The sequence below is a fragment of the Petaurus breviceps genome, unplaced genomic scaffold (assembly GCF_028583685.1).
Source record: "Petaurus breviceps papuanus isolate PSGF00001 unplaced genomic scaffold, PetGlider_PUasm1.0 419, whole genome shotgun sequence".
Lineage (NCBI taxonomy): Eukaryota > Metazoa > Chordata > Mammalia > Diprotodontia > Petauridae > Petaurus > Petaurus breviceps.
The window spans coordinates 8,053,619-8,073,906 of record NW_027186324.1 but is presented as its reverse complement, the minus strand read 5'-3'; the positions used below and the strand labels follow the sequence as shown (position 1 = coordinate 8,073,906).

Here is a 20,288-nt window from a genome sequence, read left to right as displayed (position 1 = left end):
CCCCCAGCCCAAGCCGTCCGCCCTGGCCTTGCGAGAGGTCCTGATCCGGGGGCGGGGAACTTGTGCTGGGCTGGAGCGGGTGAGCGGAGCCCGGGGAGATGCGATCATCCCTGCAAGTTCGGCAAGGTGGGCTCGGGCTTCGGGAGGAGCCTGGGGGGCCCGGGACGGTGTGCGGGGCTGCGCCCGGGGAGCGCTCGGGGCGGGCCTGTCACACACGCGGGGCTCAGACCGAGATCCGGAGTTAGAGGGGTGCGCCGGTGCGGGGCCTCTCACCTCCAGCCGGCGGCTCCCCATTTGTAGTTTAAAGGCCAAGCTCAGTTCGGACGGGCTGGTCTGCGCACCTTAACTAAGTATCCAAGCATCAAACGTGATGAAAAATATGTGTGTGACTTTCACAATGCAGCCATACGCATGCCAGGTTGGCACGGGGGGGGGTGCCGTTTTGAGTTTTAATGAAATGAATATGAGAACAGAAATTTCATCTCAAAGAATGGTTGGTCTTTCAAATTTTTATTTCAGCTAAAAGACACCAACTGAAAGGTTAATTTGTCTTGAAAAGTGCTCTCAGTTGGGACAAATAAGGGATGAGAGGAGAACTTTAAATGTTACTAAAACATGTTGATCTTTGCCCCTTTAAAGCACATCAAAGGTGCATCATAGGTGACAGGTTCCTGCTCTAACCGTGTCATTTTTTAATTTTCAGCTACATTTCTGAGTTGGTCAGAGCACTGTGTGTGTGCGACAGCTCCGTGAATGATTAATTTTTTAATTTAGGGTAGATATTATGGTAATCATCTTTCACCTTACTTTCTGCTCTATTATAATGGAGCTTATTAAAGACTATATTGAAAAAATGCAGCTTTATCTCAGTGTGTAGAACCAAAGAACCTGAAAATAAAATTTGTTTTGTTTATTTTAACAGATGCAGTTTATGTTGCTTTTTAGTCGTCAGGGAAAGCTCCGACTCCAGAAATGGTACGTCCCGCTATCAGACAAAGAAAAGAAAAAAATCACAAGAGAACTTGTTCAAACAGTTTTAGCCCGTAAACCCAAAATGTGCAGCTTTTTGGAGTGGCGAGATCTGAAGATTGTCTACAAAAGGTATAATTTTCATTTTTTAGAAAGTTGCAATAGGAGACCAAATATTAGCTCATAGTGATAGCCAAATATAAATGAAAATCAACAGATTTTTGATAGTAAACTTATTTGGAATTACACAGTGAGGAAGACCGCTTTTGTAATTAGAAATGCTTAAAGTAGATTTAAAGTGATGAAACCTTACATGAAGTAATAATAATCTCCCTTCTTTGATGACACAGAAATGAAATCACACAAATCAGGAAGTAACTTTTAATAAAGGATTCTTTCAAAGTTTAAAAATAACCTTAATGATGTATGTATACTCTCATTTATAAATTTATTAATTTTTCATACATAGTAACTTTTAGAAAAAGTGAATAATAACTCACATTTAAATAACATTTTAAGAGTTACAAAGCACTTTTTCCTCAACAATCCTCTAAAGTAGGTAGTGCAACTATAATCTGTATTTTAGAAAAGGCAGACCTTGCTCATGATCACAAGCTATTAAATGTCTGAAATGGGATTTGAACTCAGGTCTGTTGATGCTAATATGCATTGTATAGTCTAGACATTTTAAAAAATGTCATCTGGTTAGTAAAATTTTAGTAATAATCACTGAAAGCAACTTACTTGTTAAGAAACCCAGAGTCCCCAGATTCTCCTACACAAATAACTGAAATATACTGAGCATTAAATGTGAATTCCTGTTTGTGTTTAAAGCCTTTCAGAATCTGACTCCAACATACCTTAGCAGGCTTAGTACACGTATTCTCCCTTCGTGTACCCATAGGTAGGTCCAGCCAAACCGAACTTCTTACTCTAGCTCCAATGTAGCATTCCAAGGCCTGCTTCCATGCCTGCCCCTCCCAGGCCCCCACAATACCTGGGGTTCACACTTTTCTCACTTCTGCCTCCTGAAATTGTGCCTTTCCTGATCCCTGCCTGGTTACTTATGTCTCTCCCTGTTCCCTGGGGGGAAAAAGAATCTTTTATGTATTTTGTCAGTACTTAGACACATGCATATTGTCTCCCCCGTAACAATGTAAGCTTGGCGGAAAAGCAAGCTCATCAGTTGAGACTGATTTTTGTCACATATTTTATATCTGAACCTTTTCAGTCATATTGATGTCTAAATTTTTGTTTATTTAAAACAAACAAAATCTATTTGCTCTTTAAAGTTAATGCATGTTTTACAGTATCAAGAATATGGCTAGTTTATGAAGTAGTTCATTATAGGAAGATGTTGAAGTTTGGTCTCTATGAAATAACAGCTGAAAATTACTCTTTCTAACAATATGAGAAATAGATTGTAACAGTAATATTTACTCCTGCGGAAAGCATGGTAGTCTTATTTAATTATATTGAAATGAAAGTAATATTTCTCCTACTGTGAAATAAAATATTTTTAATCTGTAGATTTTGTTTGATTTGGAACATTGACTTTTCTTCACCCTGTTTCTTTTAATAATCTCATTCTTATATAAAATAACTTACTGAGCAAAAGAAAAGGGAAATATTTCTGTATTAGACAAAACATTTTGTAATGTAGAAAAAAGAAATGATAGCATAAAGTTATGAAATCAGAAAGGGAATAAAACTGGTCAATTTGCTCCATTCCTTCTCTATTTTTTAAGCATTTAAGACTCTATAAAGAGGGTTTCAGAACTAGTGGTAGATGAATTTAGAGGAAAGGAAAACCCTATTCATATTATTTTGTAAAAAATTGGATTGGATTTAATTATCTGTTCTGTCCTTTTGTAAGCAGTATTATGTTAATATTTCTTAAGAAAGAATAGAACTTGGAAATGAAAGGGACCCTAGAAATCATCCAGTCCATTCCTTCTGCCTCCTGTACAACCCAGTGTATAAGGGAGGAAACTTGAAGCCCCTACAAACTGTTTTTTTTTTTTTAAATCCTTGCATCCCCAGTACTAGTTTACTGTACTGGCCTAATGAATGTAGGTTGCATTACATTGTTGAGATTTGCCGAAGTTAAAAAGAACTCAGTTCTCTTTAATACCAGTTTAATGCCCTTCCCAAATAGTTTTATCTTATTAATTACAACATTGTTGAGGGTGAGGGAGAAAAAGTCCAATTGAATGTGTAGCCTATGGTATGAAAATTCGTTAAATCCTTTATATTCATCAGATAGCCAGGGTATTGTTTCTGTGAGAGATTTATGAAACTGAACAGACTATTAGTTGGATATGGGATAATAGAATATTTATTCCTTGAATCTAAAAAGCAAAATACTGGTGGTTGAAGAACTAAGTAATGATAGATGGAGGGATAAAAGAACTAAATTCAGTTCCAGATTTATTACTGCACTAGCTGTTTGATTGAGCAAATTTCTATATCTGTATATTTTAGTTTTAAACTCACTGGCCAAAAATCTCAATTCATTCATCTTCCTCTCCCCTTTGTCCTCCTCCCCCCTTCCCCTAATACCTGTTTCTGTTAATGGTATAGTAGTTCAAGCCGTTTTTGAATTAGAATGCAGTTGAAACAACTCCCCATTCACCTCATATCCATCTTTCTTTTCATTGTCATCACCCTAGTTTAGGCATTCTGTACCATACACCTGCACCAGTATTTTCTGCCCCCAACCCCTGTCCAGTCATCGTTTACTCTAGTTTAACTGAAACAAAACTTTTTAAATTAAAATAATTCACTCCTGGGAAGGTCTGAGCCACCAAATATGCAAAGATCACAGTTATTCTTACATTTGGGTAATCTCTCTTGGCTCTTCTCCAAGTCTTGTTTCTTTTACTCTATATCAGCATCCTTCATTTGAAATTTCCTCATGTTCAAACATTTTTAAGGAAATTTAGTTTGTATTGTGTCATTATGGACATATCACTGAATTGAAGTCGGGTCAAATTTAAATTCAAGTTATGTGTCTCCAGATTATTTTATCTTGAGATGGCTAAGGAATATTGTTTTGATTTTCTTCAGTAACAAAGATTAATGAAATACCAGTGGGTATTGAGAGCAGTTTAGCTGCACTCACCAAAAGTCAGCTGATATTTAGCTGACTGTGGAGAAGTCATGTGTTTTGAATATAAGAATAGGCACTTTCAAATGTACTTAGTGCTCATAATTAGAGTAAGCTTTAATCCACAGTGCTAAAAATATTCGATACCTTTTTTCCTTATCTATTGCTGATTTTATTTCAGGTTTAGGTTAATAAATGTATGCACTAAATGAATGTATGAACTCAATTTTTTTAAAAGGCATTAAAGACTGATAACACTTACTCCTGTTGAGTTTATCTTAATTTCTTTTCCCTAACTCATTGTGTCCATCTTTATGTTTTTCTTTCATTACATTTTTTTCATGTAATTTTGAACATATTTTGTCATTGTATCCCCAATATCTAGCAGAGGACCTGGCACATGGTATCTGCTTTTAGTAAATGCTTGTTGATCAAAGTTTTAATTTTTGCTATGTTCAGCAAACATTTTTTCTTGTCTTTTTTTTTTTTTGGAGGGCAATTGGGGTTAAGTAACTTGCCCAAGGTCACACGGCTAGTTTTTGTGTTAAATATGTCTGAGGCCAGATTTGAACTCAGGTCCTCCTGGCTCCAGGGCCAGTGCTCTATTCACTGCCCCACCTAGCCGCCCCTTTTCTTGTCTTTTCTTCCTGCTTTGGGGTATCCTGAAATTCTATAGATTTTCATGACCCTAATACATTTAGAAGTACAGTATTAAAATTTCATCAATTCTATGACTTTTAGTAACTTGGAAAAGACAGCAATTATCTAGTATTATAAAATTGTTATGTTGGTAACCTATAACATTTCCATAGTGCTTTCTCACAACCACCCAGTAAGAGAAGTGGTACAGTTGTTATTCCCATCACACAGATGAGAAAACTGAGGCTTAGAGAAACTGAGACTTGGCTCAAGCACACGTCTTTTTTTTTTTTTTTAAGCAATCGGGGTTAAGTAACTTGCTCAAGGTTACACGGCCAGGTGTTTCTGGGTGGGTGCTAAGTATCTGAGCCCGGATTTGATCCCCAGGTCATTCCGACACTGGAGCCGGTGCTCTTACTTGCTGTGCTACCTGGCCGCCCCTCAAGCACACATGTCTAGTAGATGCTAGGCTGGCATCTAGATGTTCTTGAGTATTTAGACACAAGGTTTTTTACATATTTCCTAGAATGTTCTATCAGAATACATTAATATGACATGATATGTTATTATAGTGAATATAGTTACTATAGTGTATTGTGATCATTATAATGTGACGTGTTACAAATTGTAATGTGATCATTATAAATTGTTTTCCTCACAACAGCCTCTTAAGGGAGATTTCCTTTCATATGGATGAGGAAATAAGGTTAGAGAGGTTGTGACTTTTCCATGGTCAGTGGCGTGGCAAGTGTTCGGAGTCAGGACTAAAACTTGCATCTTCTGACTGCAAATCAAGGGTATGGTCCAGTACGCCACTGTGTTTCTTGGCAAAACAATTACATAATTTTAACTGAGAAAATTGGTTCTTCTAGTGTTACTTAACTTAGATTGAAATGAAAACCAAGCTTATTTTACCCCCTAAATCTGGCCATTCTGACAAATATTTTTTTCAAATGCACTGTTTGTAAACTTACTCTTTCATGTTTGAAATCTTACTATTTAACTCTTTCCTTCCTTCACTTCCTACATTGACAGTTATCAAATCTTATCACTTCTACCTTTGCAGTATATATCTTGCTAATGGAATTATCATTAAAGGAGATACCAATTTGTTTTGCTGCTGCACCTTAAGGACCACAGGACTGTTTAATCTAATTTTATGTATTGTCTCCTTATTAGAATGTGAGCTCCTTGAGAGCAGGGTCTGTCTTGCTTTAATGTTTGTATCCCTGGTGCTTAGTACAGTACTAAGTGATAAATGCTGTTGTATTCAATAATTACTGCCACTGACAGAGTTTGGACCCTCATAATCTCTTTAACTAGGCTTTCCTTCTCTGTTCTGGCAGCACTGTAAGGAATGGATGGATGGGGACGGGGCCAGAAAGAGAGAGTCATGTCACTCTTCTCCAAACCGTTTTGATGGCTCCCTGTTGTCTGCCAATAAAATTCAGGCTCCTTATCCTGGTATCATAGCCTGCTTCTACCTTTTTTCTAGTCTTCTGGTTATTGCCCACCCATCGAGCCAAAAATAGATTACTTGATTTCCCCCATGCACACTTCACACCTTCTTCTCTGTTTGTGGTATTCCTTATGCCTGAAGTACCCTTTCCTCTAGCACTACCTGTTGAATACTATCATCCTTTAAACCTAGTTCAAATGCCATTTTCATGAGACCTTCCCTGATGCATCAGCATTCATAATTAACATTGATCTCTCTCCACCTTGGACATCGCGTAAGATCCTGTTTGCTCGTCTTTAACACTTAGGCATTATTTTACAATATGGGTATTTTTATGTTTCCCAACATTTCCTAAACTGTAAGCTTACGAGGGACATGAATAGCATAGGCTAGGCCTGACAGAGGAGTGGAATGAAATGTGATGTTTAATCTAACACTTAAATAAAAAGACATTTATTTAGCTGTAACACAGAGAGAGTATTGAGTGAACATACAGCATGATTTGGGCACATTTCCCTGTGCCCAAATATTGGCTGTGCTGGTGCACTGGTCAAAGCTCCTGGCTCCTGCTCATGCTGCTTCTTGTACTGAGGCCACTTTATCAGCAGGGCCTTGGTCAGTAAGTCTCACAGATGACTTCCATACCTGTTAAGGAAAGGATAACGTAGAACCTTAGAATATTGCTTTTACCACACCCTTTTCCTTGTGGGTGAAGTCCTAACGGTTTCTAGAGGGCCTTCTGCCACTTACATATCTTTAGGACTATTTCTGGACATCCCTAACCTTGAAGACAAAGAAAAGCAGAAACAAACATGGACATATTTAAAAATACCACCAGCAATGTAATGACCCCCTGAAAGAGTGAGAAAACATCATGGAGCCCGAAGACCAGAAATCCCAAGTTTTAACTCTTCCCTTCAGAGGGACACATTTTCATCTCTTGATGATCTGACCCATGTGGTGAATGATATCAGATTTCTTCAGTTCACAGTGGGTTTCCTGATGTAAATGAAGATGAATAGGAACAGCTCCAAGTACATAAGAGCCACAAAGCAGAAGACACTTGAGGCACAGTTACTGATCCCCATCTTGGGTCAAGGGTACCTGTAGTAAAGTTACTACCTTCTTGCATGCTGCCCGGGCCAGTTCCAGGATCTGTTTTGAGAATCTCCATGTATGCGACCATGCTTTAGTGTTCCCTCATTCCGCGGAGGATAGACGCTTTTCACCTACCCTGTCAGAAAACAGGCCAGCTTCCAGCAGGGTACTGTACTGGCAGCATGGGTCACTGTAAGCAGAGGGCTGTGCTAGGCCTATCTTTGCCAGCACTCGCTCTGCCACTAGACATGTGCCACTGGCTGCCGTTACTTAACTGCTTCTAGACCCTGAGATGACAGTGCTGTTTCCCTGTGCCCCTCAGGTTGGGGCCTGAGTGCTGGAACCAATGCCAAACCGGTGCCGAAGTATCAGTGCTGCCCCTACTGAGCACCGTTGCTGTGGGTGCCATTTTTAGGACCTGAGTTAACTTTCAGTGCGTGTGTCCTAGCTGCCCTACACATACAGTTGTCATTCCCACTAGGAAAGGGGAGGTTACCTAGGACCTTTCTTGGGACCTTAAGTCCCAAGGAGAGAGAATTAAAATTCACAAGAGCTAAAGCAGAAGCTGTCTGTCCTTTTAGGTTAATATTCCCCCTTCTTGGCACTCCAGTTTGGGTTCATTTGGCACATTTGTCCCTATCACCAGTTCTAGAAATCTCTGGGGTCCTGAGGTAGTTCAGGCATTATCCTTTTTGGGGTGGGGGGGATTGGGTTTTTGTTGTTGTTGTTGTTGTTGTTGTTTTGGAGGGGGAAAGGCAAGGCCATTGGGGTTAAGTGACTTGCCCGAGGTCACACAGTTATGAAGTGTCACGTGTCTGAGGTCAGATTTGAACTCAGGTCTTCCTGACTCCAGGGCCCAGTGCTCTATTCACTGGACCACCTAGCTACCCCCCCAGGCATTGTCCTTTCAGGTGCTTCTGCCAGTGCTTTGCATTAAAATTTCCCCTCAAAATCTCCTGGCTTAATTCCAAATGGTTTCCAAGATGCCACATAAAAATAATTCCAAGTAGTTCCTTTAGTATAATTCTTAAATCCAAAATTTTCATCTAGGGAGGTCCCATACCTATCATGGTTGGTAGTCTCAAAGATCACAGTCATCCTGAAATTTAGAAATTAAGCAGAACAAATGAAAAATAATGTTTATTATCTGTAGGGCATGGGTTTTTAAGACATCAGAGTACGTTCACATGTTTCTAGACAAAGGCTCACAGACGGTTGCCTTTCTGATCCCTTCTGGTCAATGTGGATGCTTCATAGTATGTACTGTGAAGTATATATACTCACTATGTACCCCCAGAGGTACTGCCAGAACCATGTTCGTGCCACAGGTTGCAGGGCTTCCACTCAAGGCTCACTTTTGCATTGTCCTTCTATTCCTAATTCAATCCTACCTGTTACTGCCAAAATCTTAGGTTGGGTTTGATTCAGGTTGACCTGGAATTTGGCATTGGAACCTGAAACATTCATAGACTGTTTGGCAGTTAACAAAAAAAAACAAAACATTTTGCTTTGCCATTGCATGAAAAGGATATTCAGCAAGGAAATTTCCCAACTTGCTTTATGTTGGCCATACTGTGTGTGTGTGTGTGTGCGCGCGCGTGTGTACATGTATACATATGTCTTGATGATGTATATGTATATAGATATCTATGTGTATGTATATTTCTTCATCATTTGAGAGAAGCTACTGCTGCATCTTAGAAGGAATGATAGAAAATACCATTAGTTTTCTTATCTGATTTAGAGCAGGAAGGGACCTTAAAGGGCCATCTAATCCAACCCCATTATTTCACAGAAGGAAACTGAAGCAGAAATGTTAAGTGATTTAACTCACATCCAGACAATATTAAGTTTCGAAGTCAGGATTGAAGCTCAGGTCTTCCTGAGTCCATATCCAGTTCCCTGTCCACTGCTATCCATCACCTAGTTGTCTCAGATCCACTCAGGAGCATGTTTTACCCAGATCAGAGAAAGTCGCTTGAAGTTTTTACTGATTGTTCTCTTCACTGCTTCCTCCCCTCTTCCTTCCATCCCTCAAAGGGAAAAAAAAGTCCAGAAGTAATTTATTCTATCCTTGAGATTTCTGGTATACATACAGACATAATATTTTAGCCTCCTATGCATTTAGCGCATTTTAATTTGTGTGTTTTTAGTCTGTAGTAAGTTTCTTGAGGACAAAGGCCATGTCTTAAACATTCTCCACAGAGCCTAGAACATAGACACTTAACAGTTGTAAGTGTTTGCTTGGATTGAATCACTGAAATTTTGAAACTGAATTTACAGAGTAAAGAATTTTAGAGTTGAAAAGGAACCTTAGAGATTTTCCATATTGAAGGAAGTTTAGATCCAGAAAGGTTCATGGCTTTCCTGTAAGATGTGAAAATAAAAGTATCACAAGATTAAAGGAACAGACATTAGAGGCCAACTATATACCAGTATGCTAGTCCTATACTGTCCTTTTACAAATGAGAAACTGTGGCCTAGAGAAATAAAATAATTTCTGTAAGGTTACAGACAGAGTAAGTGGCAAAGCGGAGACTTCTGAGTATTGGCCATCGGATTCCTAATCCAGAACTCATTCCAATTCATCACCAAGTCTGCCCCAACGTTATTTAGCTTCTATGTGAGGACAAGGCAGTGCGCTGAGTGCAAAGTATATGAACATACAGAATAGATAATATAAAGTCGTATTAATTATTATCTATATTACCCAGATCCAGCTGATGTGCAAGATGGACTTCATCCTTTTCAGAACAATTCATACCGAGAGACAGAGAGAAACAGGGACATGTATATATAAAGACAACTGATACTAAATATTAATATTTGTGTATGAAATCTTGGGCATCAAAGTGAAGCCCTTTTTGTATGTTATTTAGATTTAGAGTTCTAGCAATTTTTAAAATATTTCTCCACCCATATCTATATCTCAACTGAAATGATTTTCCATTAGTCTCCTCTTATTTTTTAAACTCTGCTTCTTTTCCCAAGCCCAAGTCTACATTAATTTCTTTTCATGCTATTTTAATTTTCATTAGAGCAATTTGAGGAGTTTTATGACTTCATAACACAGTCCTGAGACCCCCAGTGAACTCAGTAATTTTGGCTTCCTTGTTATTGGGCATTTTGAATTTTTTATTTAAGGGGGAGGAATGTAGGAATATCACTGCATTATGCCATCTCAATACACCAATGACTTCTATAGTCCTGATGGATCTGAAACCCGAACTACAGCAGTGGGACAGAGAGAATGCAGGCAAGGCATCGGCTGCTGTAGGGGACCATGGGAACTCCTGCTCCCAAAATGATGGGAAATCCCTAAGTTTTTGTTTAGGTACCTTTAAATTCTATTACTTAGTGTAGAGCTGGAAAGTGGTCTAATTAAACTTAGTGTGATCTTTTCCAATAATAATCTTCTACCCCCACCCATCATTATAGAATCCTTTTGAACCCACTTTGCAATTGGGATTTGGCATCTTTGTGAATGAAATTCCTTCCAGAAGCTACAAATCCCCAGGTACCTGGGTGACCACAAGGTGTGTGCTATGATAAAAATGGACCTCAGCTTGACAAGTTATATGTGACATCTTGTTTTAGAATTAAGTTCAGAATATTTGTTTAAAAAACAAACTTATTCTATGTTTCTCATGGGATTTTTCCAGCTTTTTCCTGTATTTTTTTTTTAACTTTTGTTGGTTTTTCTTACAAACATCCTGCTATTGGAAATGCTTTCACTTCTTCATTTCCTGTTAGTATTTTAAACAGACTGAATGTTTTAGATTTAAACATTTTTCTTTCAGTTGTCTTTCTTTGCTTATGTCAGCAAATTCTGGGTAATTTACATCAGTAAAAATGATGAGATTTACTTTTAGCTATATGCTTGAAATATACAAGGAACATAGTAGGTATTCATACCAACAGAAATCATGCTATAATAATAAAGTACATCTGGTTCTTTGAAAGTTTCATCTGTGATGAATATATTCTGTACATATGCATTGGTTATTTTTCTCATTCTAGAATCCTGAATTGGTAACATTAAACAGGATATTAAAAGTAAATTCTTTTAGAAACAGGGTAAGAGAAACCTTATAAACATTCCATTTTAATGGTGACTATTGATGGCATATAACAAAATATTTATTGTCTGAAGAAATTCTCTTGGTGCTTATATTTTATTATAGATATGCTAGCCTGTATTTCTGCTGTGCTATTGAAGATCAGGACAATGAACTAATTACCCTGGAAATAATTCATCGTTACGTTGAACTACTTGACAAATATTTTGGCAGTGTGAGTAGTAATCTTTTTTCAAAAATAAGATTTCTAGCCATATTTCTACTTATATACGTGTTATTATTCTTGTGTTTTGGAATAAGCATCTTAACTATTTTAAGGTAGTGGCATGATTAAATGTGAAAGAATTTAGTCAGAGCATTGTGATTTCAATCTAATCAAGAATTTTAATTCTTACACTAAGGAAGAGTCAGACCACATGTTGACTAATTGCCATAACTAAACTCTTAATCTGCACCAAAAATAGCTTTAATAACTTAGTTTTTTGAAAATGCAGAAAAATCAAATGCAGGTAGCATAGATTTAGGAAATACAACTCTTGAAGAGGGAGATGCAAAGTTAGGTAACTGATGAAGGTATAGTTAACAGGGCATAGTGACCAAATTATATCACAGTATTTTGGGAACAAGTACTGCTAATTGAGCAGGGGCTCACCATTGTTCTGCCCTAAAACAACAAAGTTTCTCATGGGAAAGAAAAAATTGTCGTAGTCTGTAGGTAACAACATGTAGACTACTAATAGACCTTTTTTATAATGTCAGGCTGTTCATAAGTACCATAAAATGAGACAAGCTTAGACTTCATGTTCCATAGCAGAAAGAATATTTTTCTTATTAATGGCCGTCCTCTCTGCCAGGATTGCCTTCTTTTTATAATTACTCACATTATTCATGAGGTTTAAAATTATGTGTTAGAAAGGAATCTAACAACAAACACATTAGTATTCTTGAATTAATTATGGAATTTGGATTGTTAGTATTTATAATCTGCTACTTAGGGATAGTGTTAGATAAAATAAATTTTGATGAAGGGAAATATCATGTTACTCATGTTTGGGAGATTGTAGATTTAGGTTTTTTTTCTTGTAATATTTTAAAAGAATTGTGATACCATTGTGAAAGTTAAGCTTGTTAAAAATCTCTTTTGATGGGGCGGCTAGGTGGCAAAGTGAGTAGAGTGCCGGCCCCAGAGTCAGGAGGACCTGAGTTCGGTTCCAGCCTCAGACACTTAACACACACACACACACACACACACACACAAACTAGCCGTGTAACCTTGGGCAAATTACTTAAACCCAATTGCCCTCCAAAAAGCAAAAAAAAAAATCTCTTTTGTTTTGTTAGCAGTATTACCTTTTTTAGAAAAGTTGGGATTAATTTGATGTCAAGAGAGTAGGCATTGCAGATGTGCTTAATTTATAAGTCTTTCCTGACTTTAGAAATAAAGGGAATAAACCTTGCTTGTGTGAGTGTTTAAATGCATTTATTTTACATTTCAGGTGTGTGAACTTGATATCATCTTTAATTTTGAGAAAGCTTATTTTATTCTGGATGAATTTCTTTTGGGAGGAGAAGTTCAGGAAACATCCAAGAAAAATGTACTTAAAGCCATTGAACAGGCAGATCTGCTGCAAGAGGTAAGAGAATAGTGATTCTCCCAGTGCGGAAGCATGGCATGCTCCTGCTAGAAAAGGCTCTTTTGTCCTAAACAGTTTTAGGAATTCTTAGCATGCTTAGCATGTTGCATACATGTGTTTTATGTGTAATATGTGTACAATCAACTCATTCATTTTAGTGGATAACTCACCATGTAGAAACCTATATGTAGCCCTCAAGCTTCCCACACTCTTGTTCCTTTGTCAGGTTTGGAACAGTGGGCAGTAGATACCAGCCTGTGTATAGGCAAATATCAAAGGTAAATCTCAATTTTGGAACTCTCCATTGTTTGTTAAGACTATTCTTTTCCATTTACAATGGTTGAGTTAATTGTACCATGCTAATAACATTTCATTTGTTTTGCATTTTCACTTCGTGTAAATGGGATTTAGTACATGGTGTCCTCATGCTTTATATATGTTAATTTTTTAAAGGCTGGTTACCCTGTAGTTATTTTTTTTTTTATCAATTCAGGGGTTTTGTTTTTATTTTTTAACTGCTTTATCCAAGCTGCTTAATACTTTTCTATGATTCCTAAAGATGTTGGGGGAGTTGATTTTAATAATTTGCTAGTAATTCCATGTTGTATTAAATAAGCAATATACCGAAATTCCTAGTTTATCTTCCTTACTCCCTTTTCATTTACCACAGTTCTTTTAGTTCATATTTGATGCATGTTTGTTTATGGTTTGATTTCTCAAGTTCAGAAGTTAAGACTTTTTACGGGGTTGATAAATATGATTCATACGACCTTTTCTGAAGTTCATCAGTGTAATTTTTGCATTATAACTTTACAACTTAAGTAGTAAAGACTTTAGTGATTATAGAAAACTTAAACCATGGAATTTTTTTAAAGACTTGGAAGATGTACAAAGTACAAAAAATGTTTTAAAAGAAACTGCTGTCTGTTAAATGGCTAGTTTTTTTTTTCTCCTGGTATATTATAGTGTCTTTTTGAAGTGGCTTGTTATTTGAGTTCTTAAAATGGGAAAATTAAAAATTTAGGACCAGAAGGGATCACAAAGGTCTTCTAGTCCAAGCCCCCCATTTTGCAGATAAAAATTTACAGGGTAAACTGGAGCCCAGAGATATTAAATGCTGTTGGTCAAGAACACAGAGCAGTTGCAAGGGGGTTTTTTTGTTTGTTTTTGGAAGGCAATTGGGGTTAAGTGACTTGCCCAAGGTCACACGGCTAGTTTTGTGTGTGTGTGTGTGTGTGTGTGTGTGTGTGTGTGTGTGTGTGTGTGTGTGTGTGAAGTGTCTGAGGCCGGATTTGAACTCAGGGCCTCCTGAATCCAGGGCCAGTGCTCTATTCACTGCACCACCTAGCCATCCCTGCAAGGGTATTTTTAAGAAGAACTTAACCCTTTAATGTAGTTATTTTTGGATAATTTTTTTTATTGCTGAAGAAAATTCAACAATATATTTATATTTTTGCAAAATTTTTACTTGTACATAGTGACCAGTTTAAGGTAAGGAAATGATAATTAAATACAGAAAGGTAAAATGTTTTATGTTTCAATTCTGCTTTCCTAACCTTACCTCCATCTGAAAAAAAAAATTGTTCTTTCTCATAATCTCCCTATGCCAGTTCTTAATTAAAAGTTACTGCTATTACCTAGAGTTTAATCAGTTGTTGTGAACATTGCTAACATTTTCTACAAAAGTAAAACAACTAATTTTCTACTCTTACAATATGAGATATTATGAAGCAGTGGAATTTGACCCCTTTAGAAACTTTAAGGGTACTTTTTTTGGTTGAATTTATAATGTGCCCATAGTTGTTTATAATTACAATTCTGTTATCAAAATTTTTATAGTAGTGTACAGCATAACCTTATGTTATTTATGAAACGATTTTTGTGGTTAGCACATCTTCATACACATCATTATTCCAAAACCCAAGCATTTGCCTTTAAAAATTCAATAGCTGCATACCATTATAAGATTAGGAGGAAGGAAGAATTAAATTCTCTCATTAATACCTAGTAATTTTTTATTTCTCTCTTTTTTATTCTTGTATTTCCTTTGACTGAAATATATCAAAGTGTATCAATTAGAACCGTTTTTCCAGTTTTTCATCATTCCTTTATTGTCTCCAAGGAAAATTGAATTCTTTCTACTTAGTAGATATTTTTATGACCTCTGAGGTTTCTTCCAGTTCAGAACCTGTGAGTGATTCTGTAAACAACTGTTTCCTTGTTTATAGATTCAGAAATTTTTTATTTAAAACATTTTTTCAATCATCTAAGTTCACTTTTTAATGACAAATTTTTCTAGAAAGAGAATGCTTAGTATACTAACCTCTCCTTGAGGGTTGCATGTGTTTTTTGTTTGTTATAACCCCCAAGAAAGGTATTACTATAGACACATTTGTAAGTGTATATAATACCTTTTAAAAACTTGCTTTATAATATGTTACTACGTAATGCAAAATATTTTTTTAATGGATCATAACTATAATTGGTTTCCTTTCATTTAATTTTTTTAATCTTTAGGTTATGAAAGCTTAGGTTAAAGTTCAGAATTGGAAAGGAAATAAAAAAGCTACAAAAGTTCCTTAACTCTCCGCTTCATTGTCTATACAGGCATTTGAAGCTTGGACCTCATTATTTACCTGTCTGTAGATGCCTTTAAAAGCCCCAATGTCTTCATCTAGAGTCATGCAGAAACTGTAACATAAGAACAGTTATATGTAGGTAAAATATTTTTATTCATGTAGCTGCTGAATCTTTAATAGGATTAAATCATTTTCATCCTATGCTGAAGATCATCTTGTACACAGCTTAATTAAATTCTCTTATTGTGGTCGCTTATTCAGAAATTATTTATGCTCTTATAGACCCCACCATACTTTCTTAAAGGAAAGTATCTTTGGCATGTTTCCCAGATTGTTTTGCCAAAATGTCTCCATCCCCCCAAGTCATTAGGAGATAATTTGATAATTAATGGGCATATTACTTTTTTCATGTAAAGAAAATACAATAGTAACCTTATCATGAGTAGCTTGACAAACACAGTGTTTTGTTTTCTTTTTTTACTGTGTTATCCTGATATTTACTTTGTATGTTAGTCTAAGTTTTTAATAGAAAAAAACTTCTAACAGTTTAAAAAATATTTTCCAAATAGAATTCTCGTTAGGTGCAGTTGTTTCCTAGATCTGTATTATTTTTAGTATCTTCCAACTCCCAGTTTGGGGAATAGATCTTAGAGTCTGTCTCTAAATTGGTCTCAGAAGTCTATCATAGTTACATAAAACTGCAAAAAAGTTTCACAGTAATAGAAAGTTAAGGTAAGATGTAGTCTTTCACCTATCAGTTTTCAACTTGATTAGGCATTTGTATTGATTTAGTAGCATTTTGATATACTTTGAGATGTAAAATTTTTAAATAGACATTGGTTTTGAGGTGTCTGCCCATTAGTGAGATTTTTTTCTTTATTGGTACCTTTTTTTTTTAATGTGAATCTGGTCTTTTTATCTCTACAGATAAATTTGAAAAACTTGAAAAGTTAAAGATTTTGAGAGAATTAATATTTACCAGTTTGTATAGGGCAGTTAATGAATAGGTAGAATAAATTTTCTCTTATGATATGCAGTTAGTAAGGAGTAGAACAAATGTGTTTTAAACAATGATTTTACCCAAATAGCATCTAACATGACTAGTATGTTTGGTGCCTTTGTTTTAATACAGGTCCAAATAGTATTTAGATTAAGATGAAAGTTAAAAAATCAAATGTATTTACTTCCAAACTGGACTGTGTATTTTATCCTTGTGGCATCTAGCTGTGTAACCAGATAATGTCAGTTGGGACAAGGCCTAGAAATTGGTCCAAATAATTAAAGTTTTAATATTTAATTTTTGGATATATAGAAAATGATTTATTAATATGCCATAGGTATTAAACTTTATTAACCTGATAAAAGTAATATAAAGTTAAGCAATGTAACATTAAGAATGCTGAATTGGTAGAATGTTGTTATACTTTAAATATATTCCTTCTAAAAATATATTACATAGCCAATTAAATAATAAATCTTTTTTCCCATTACCACCAATATTAAAATACTTTAGTTAATATTAGATTTGAAGGGTGAAGGAAGCATGATGGGACAGAGGGAGGGAGGGTGGATAAAACACTAGAATTTTCCTACCTTATCTATAGTGACAAAAACACAAAGAATACACATATTTTTCAGTCAGGTACTTAACCATTTTTCTCTACTGCTTAATTTTGTAGAACCAGAATGAAGACTGGGGAGGTTTGTCTGACGATATCTTATGATTAAGAACAATATAAGGCTTTAGTTTCCCTTCACCCCCACCCTAATTATTGGTAATTACTAAATTTACCATTTTGGTGGCATGGATAAAATGAGGTGCTATGCAAAGATTGTTGCACGTGAAATGAATTAAAGTCCTTGCTTGATAAAGTGAAGGCAGAGCAGTTATATTATTATGGGTGATGGGCTTAAACCCTCTGCAGTATTTGCATGATGGTATTTAAAGAGTGCTTTGGGGTGTGTTTTAACTCTTTCCTTTTCATACTAACAGCATCAATTTGAAGTTTGGGGTTTTTTAATTTTAATTCCCCTTTTGAGCTTTGCTGTTGATACTGTTTCTTATGAAAGTAGTTTGTGGAAAATAAAGCAAGCATTTAAACCTGGGAATTTGTTGCATCTTCTTCAAGATGACCTATTTATAAATAATTACCTTTATTGAGTATGTAGTTGTTAATATATAACTTTTCAGAGATGGAGGCCTCTAGATGTGATTTATTTTAATACTTGTGCTGCATGATATATTTGAATAGATTATATTTGTACCCATAATATATCAACATATTTGTAGAGAGGATGATTATTAAGGAAAATATAACTGCTTAAAAAAGCAAAGGTAAGAATCTTTGGAGAAAAAAAGTTGTTTTTAATATGTTTTGCTATTTCCTGAACTATTTTTATAGAGTGTTTATTTTATTCTGATTTTCTGTATAAAATTACCATATTAAAATAATAATTTGGATTGGCGGTATGAATTGCAGAATACTTTTAAAGAGAGAGTTATGTAAGTTTCAGTTGTATAACAGTAACTTCAGCTGACAGTTGAAACTGTTTTCATGCATGTATCTGATATCGGTTGGCTTTAATCTTTATCCCACATTACAGCCATTTTCTTTACAGCAAAGAAAGATATTTAAGCCAAATGAAGTAGTAGTGTCCATGTGGGAACTATAGTTCAGAAAGGTTATTCTCTCCCTCTTCCTTTCTATTTGAATGATTAAAAAAAAAGAAAAAAACAACCTTATAACAAATATGTATAATTTAAAAAAAGATGACGTTGGCCATGTCCAAAAATGTATATCCCGTTCTGTGTTGTAAGTCTAACACACTTCTGACAGATGGAGTGTGTTTCATCTTTGGTCCTTTGTAATCATAATTTGTTAAAGCCTTTCAAAGTTGTTTTTCTTTACAACATTGTTGTCATTGTATAAATTATTCTATTTCTGCTCACTTCACTGTGCATTAGTTCATAGAGATTTTCTTAGTTTCCTCTAAAACTGTCCTTTTCGTGATTTGTAATTTCTTATGGGCGAAAAAAGTGACTTCTACGCTCAATAAAACAGCAGCCATGGCAAAAATACCTGCATCATTTGTTTTTAATCTGTGACTTAGACCCTCAGTCTGTATTCATTTCATCTTTTCTGATTTGTAGCTAGGGTGATATAGCGGCAGCCACAAACTAGCTTCATTTTGAAAAAGAACATGCGCTAAAGGCAAAATTCAAAGTGAGAAAGGGGCAAAACCTTTTGGTTGAAGATCAGAGGGAAAGCAGAAACAGTACTTGAAAATAGTAGCTGTTAAAGAAATATTTATTGGGGTAGGGGGAAGGGGAAAGAAGGTAAATCTAATATTGAAGGTGTTGTATAACCATTATTATAACTATTATATAGTAACTAACAACAACTGCCATGAAATTTGTGCTACAGTGGCCAAAGTGAATATGCCGCACAAAGAAAGTACAGAAGCCCAAAGTATATACCTAAGAAAACCTGTCATGGTTCATTTTGAGTGTGGCTATTCAGAAATTTGCAAAATAGTGTTTTAAGATTTTAATAATTGATAATTCCATTTTAAATATAAAGTTGTATGAGAGGTATATGATACCTAAGCAGAAAAATCAGCATAGTTTAATAAGAAAATGCTATTTAGTACCTCCATTTCTTTTGATGACTAAGAACAGACTTAAGCTGAGCCCAGTAAACTGTGAAACTGTGTGTTCTTCCTCCCCTCCCCCCATATTAGAATTGATTAATTTTGTTCGTTTGTTTCAGGTACCTTTTCTAGAGATGACAAACTGTTAGGGACTAATGCCTAATCCATTTGTTTTCCAAAGCTACTTAGGATTTTTTAGTTCATTATTTGGAGTGCTTTATGTATAATTGAAAAAAATATTTTATAACTGTAAGTGCTGTTTATCATAGAAGAGTGTGTTCTCTATAGGATACAAATAGAAAATAAGGTGAAACATGACATAAAACCTTTCCCTATGGTATACTTAAAGGTAACTTCTAAGTTAAGTTGTATTTGTTATATTAATACTTTTTCCTTTTTTGAATTTAAAAATAAAGTCAGTTGCCCTGTATTTCTCTTCAATACTTTGTAAAAAGCTTAACAGGAGTTGGAAAAAAAAGTATATTGATTTTTGAGTCAAAATACCTGAGTTCTAATTGTAACTCTGCTCATAGTTGGGCAAGTGAATGAAGAGTGCCTTTTCTCTAGGCTACGCTATACAGTTGGATGGACAATTTATAGAGTTTATCTGTGTGTGTCTATCTGTGTATAAGAGACACAACAAATGAATTCTTGAAGGGAATACTTCTGGCTTTATTAATATCAACCCATTTGCGTATTTTGTATACTAAACTGGTATAGCAGTACAATGCCATAGACAGCATTAACTCATATTTCAGAGAATATCATGATAGCCTTCTGGGAAAAGATGGAGAGATACGCAAGGTGAATGCTAGGTAAATTCACAAATGGATCAAAAGAGTAATTATGAAGTATTGTCAACCTGGGAAGAGACCTTTGTAGAGTAGAAATTATTCATATCAGGGACCTGTCATTCATCCTTTTTAATCAATAGTTTTTATCATTGCTGATTGATATCATTGGATAAAAAGTTAACATTTCTCATTTGGGGATAACAGGAAACGTAGAGGAACAACTAAAAATGTTCTATGAAAGAATTATTACCCAAAAAGACTTTAGTGGGCTAGAATA

At 35.5% G+C, this 20,288-nt stretch overlaps 1 protein-coding gene across 3 annotated transcripts in view; it reads left to right on the top strand.

Annotated features, from left to right (window-relative positions):
- The first annotated feature begins 563 nt into the window (after positions 1 to 563).
- The window catches only part of AP1S2 (adaptor related protein complex 1 subunit sigma 2), a 32,138-nt gene continuing 12,413 nt past the window's right edge, over positions 564 to 20,288 (top strand). Inside the window, exons 1-4 of one of the 3 annotated variants that reach the window (XM_069100647.1) lie at positions 771 to 1,101; positions 11,459 to 11,567; positions 12,850 to 12,987; positions 17,246 to 17,675. In XM_069100647.1, coding sequence (XP_068956748.1) covers positions 923 to 1,101; positions 11,459 to 11,567; positions 12,850 to 12,987; positions 17,246 to 17,290 — 471 coding nt within the window. In that variant the 5' untranslated portion in view covers positions 771 to 922 and the 3' untranslated portion in view covers positions 17,291 to 17,675. Of the gene's footprint in view, positions 1,102 to 11,458; positions 11,568 to 12,849; positions 12,988 to 17,245; positions 17,676 to 20,288 lie in introns of those variants that run through there. The other 2 variants (XM_069100648.1, XM_069100646.1) reach the window with 2 other exon arrangements.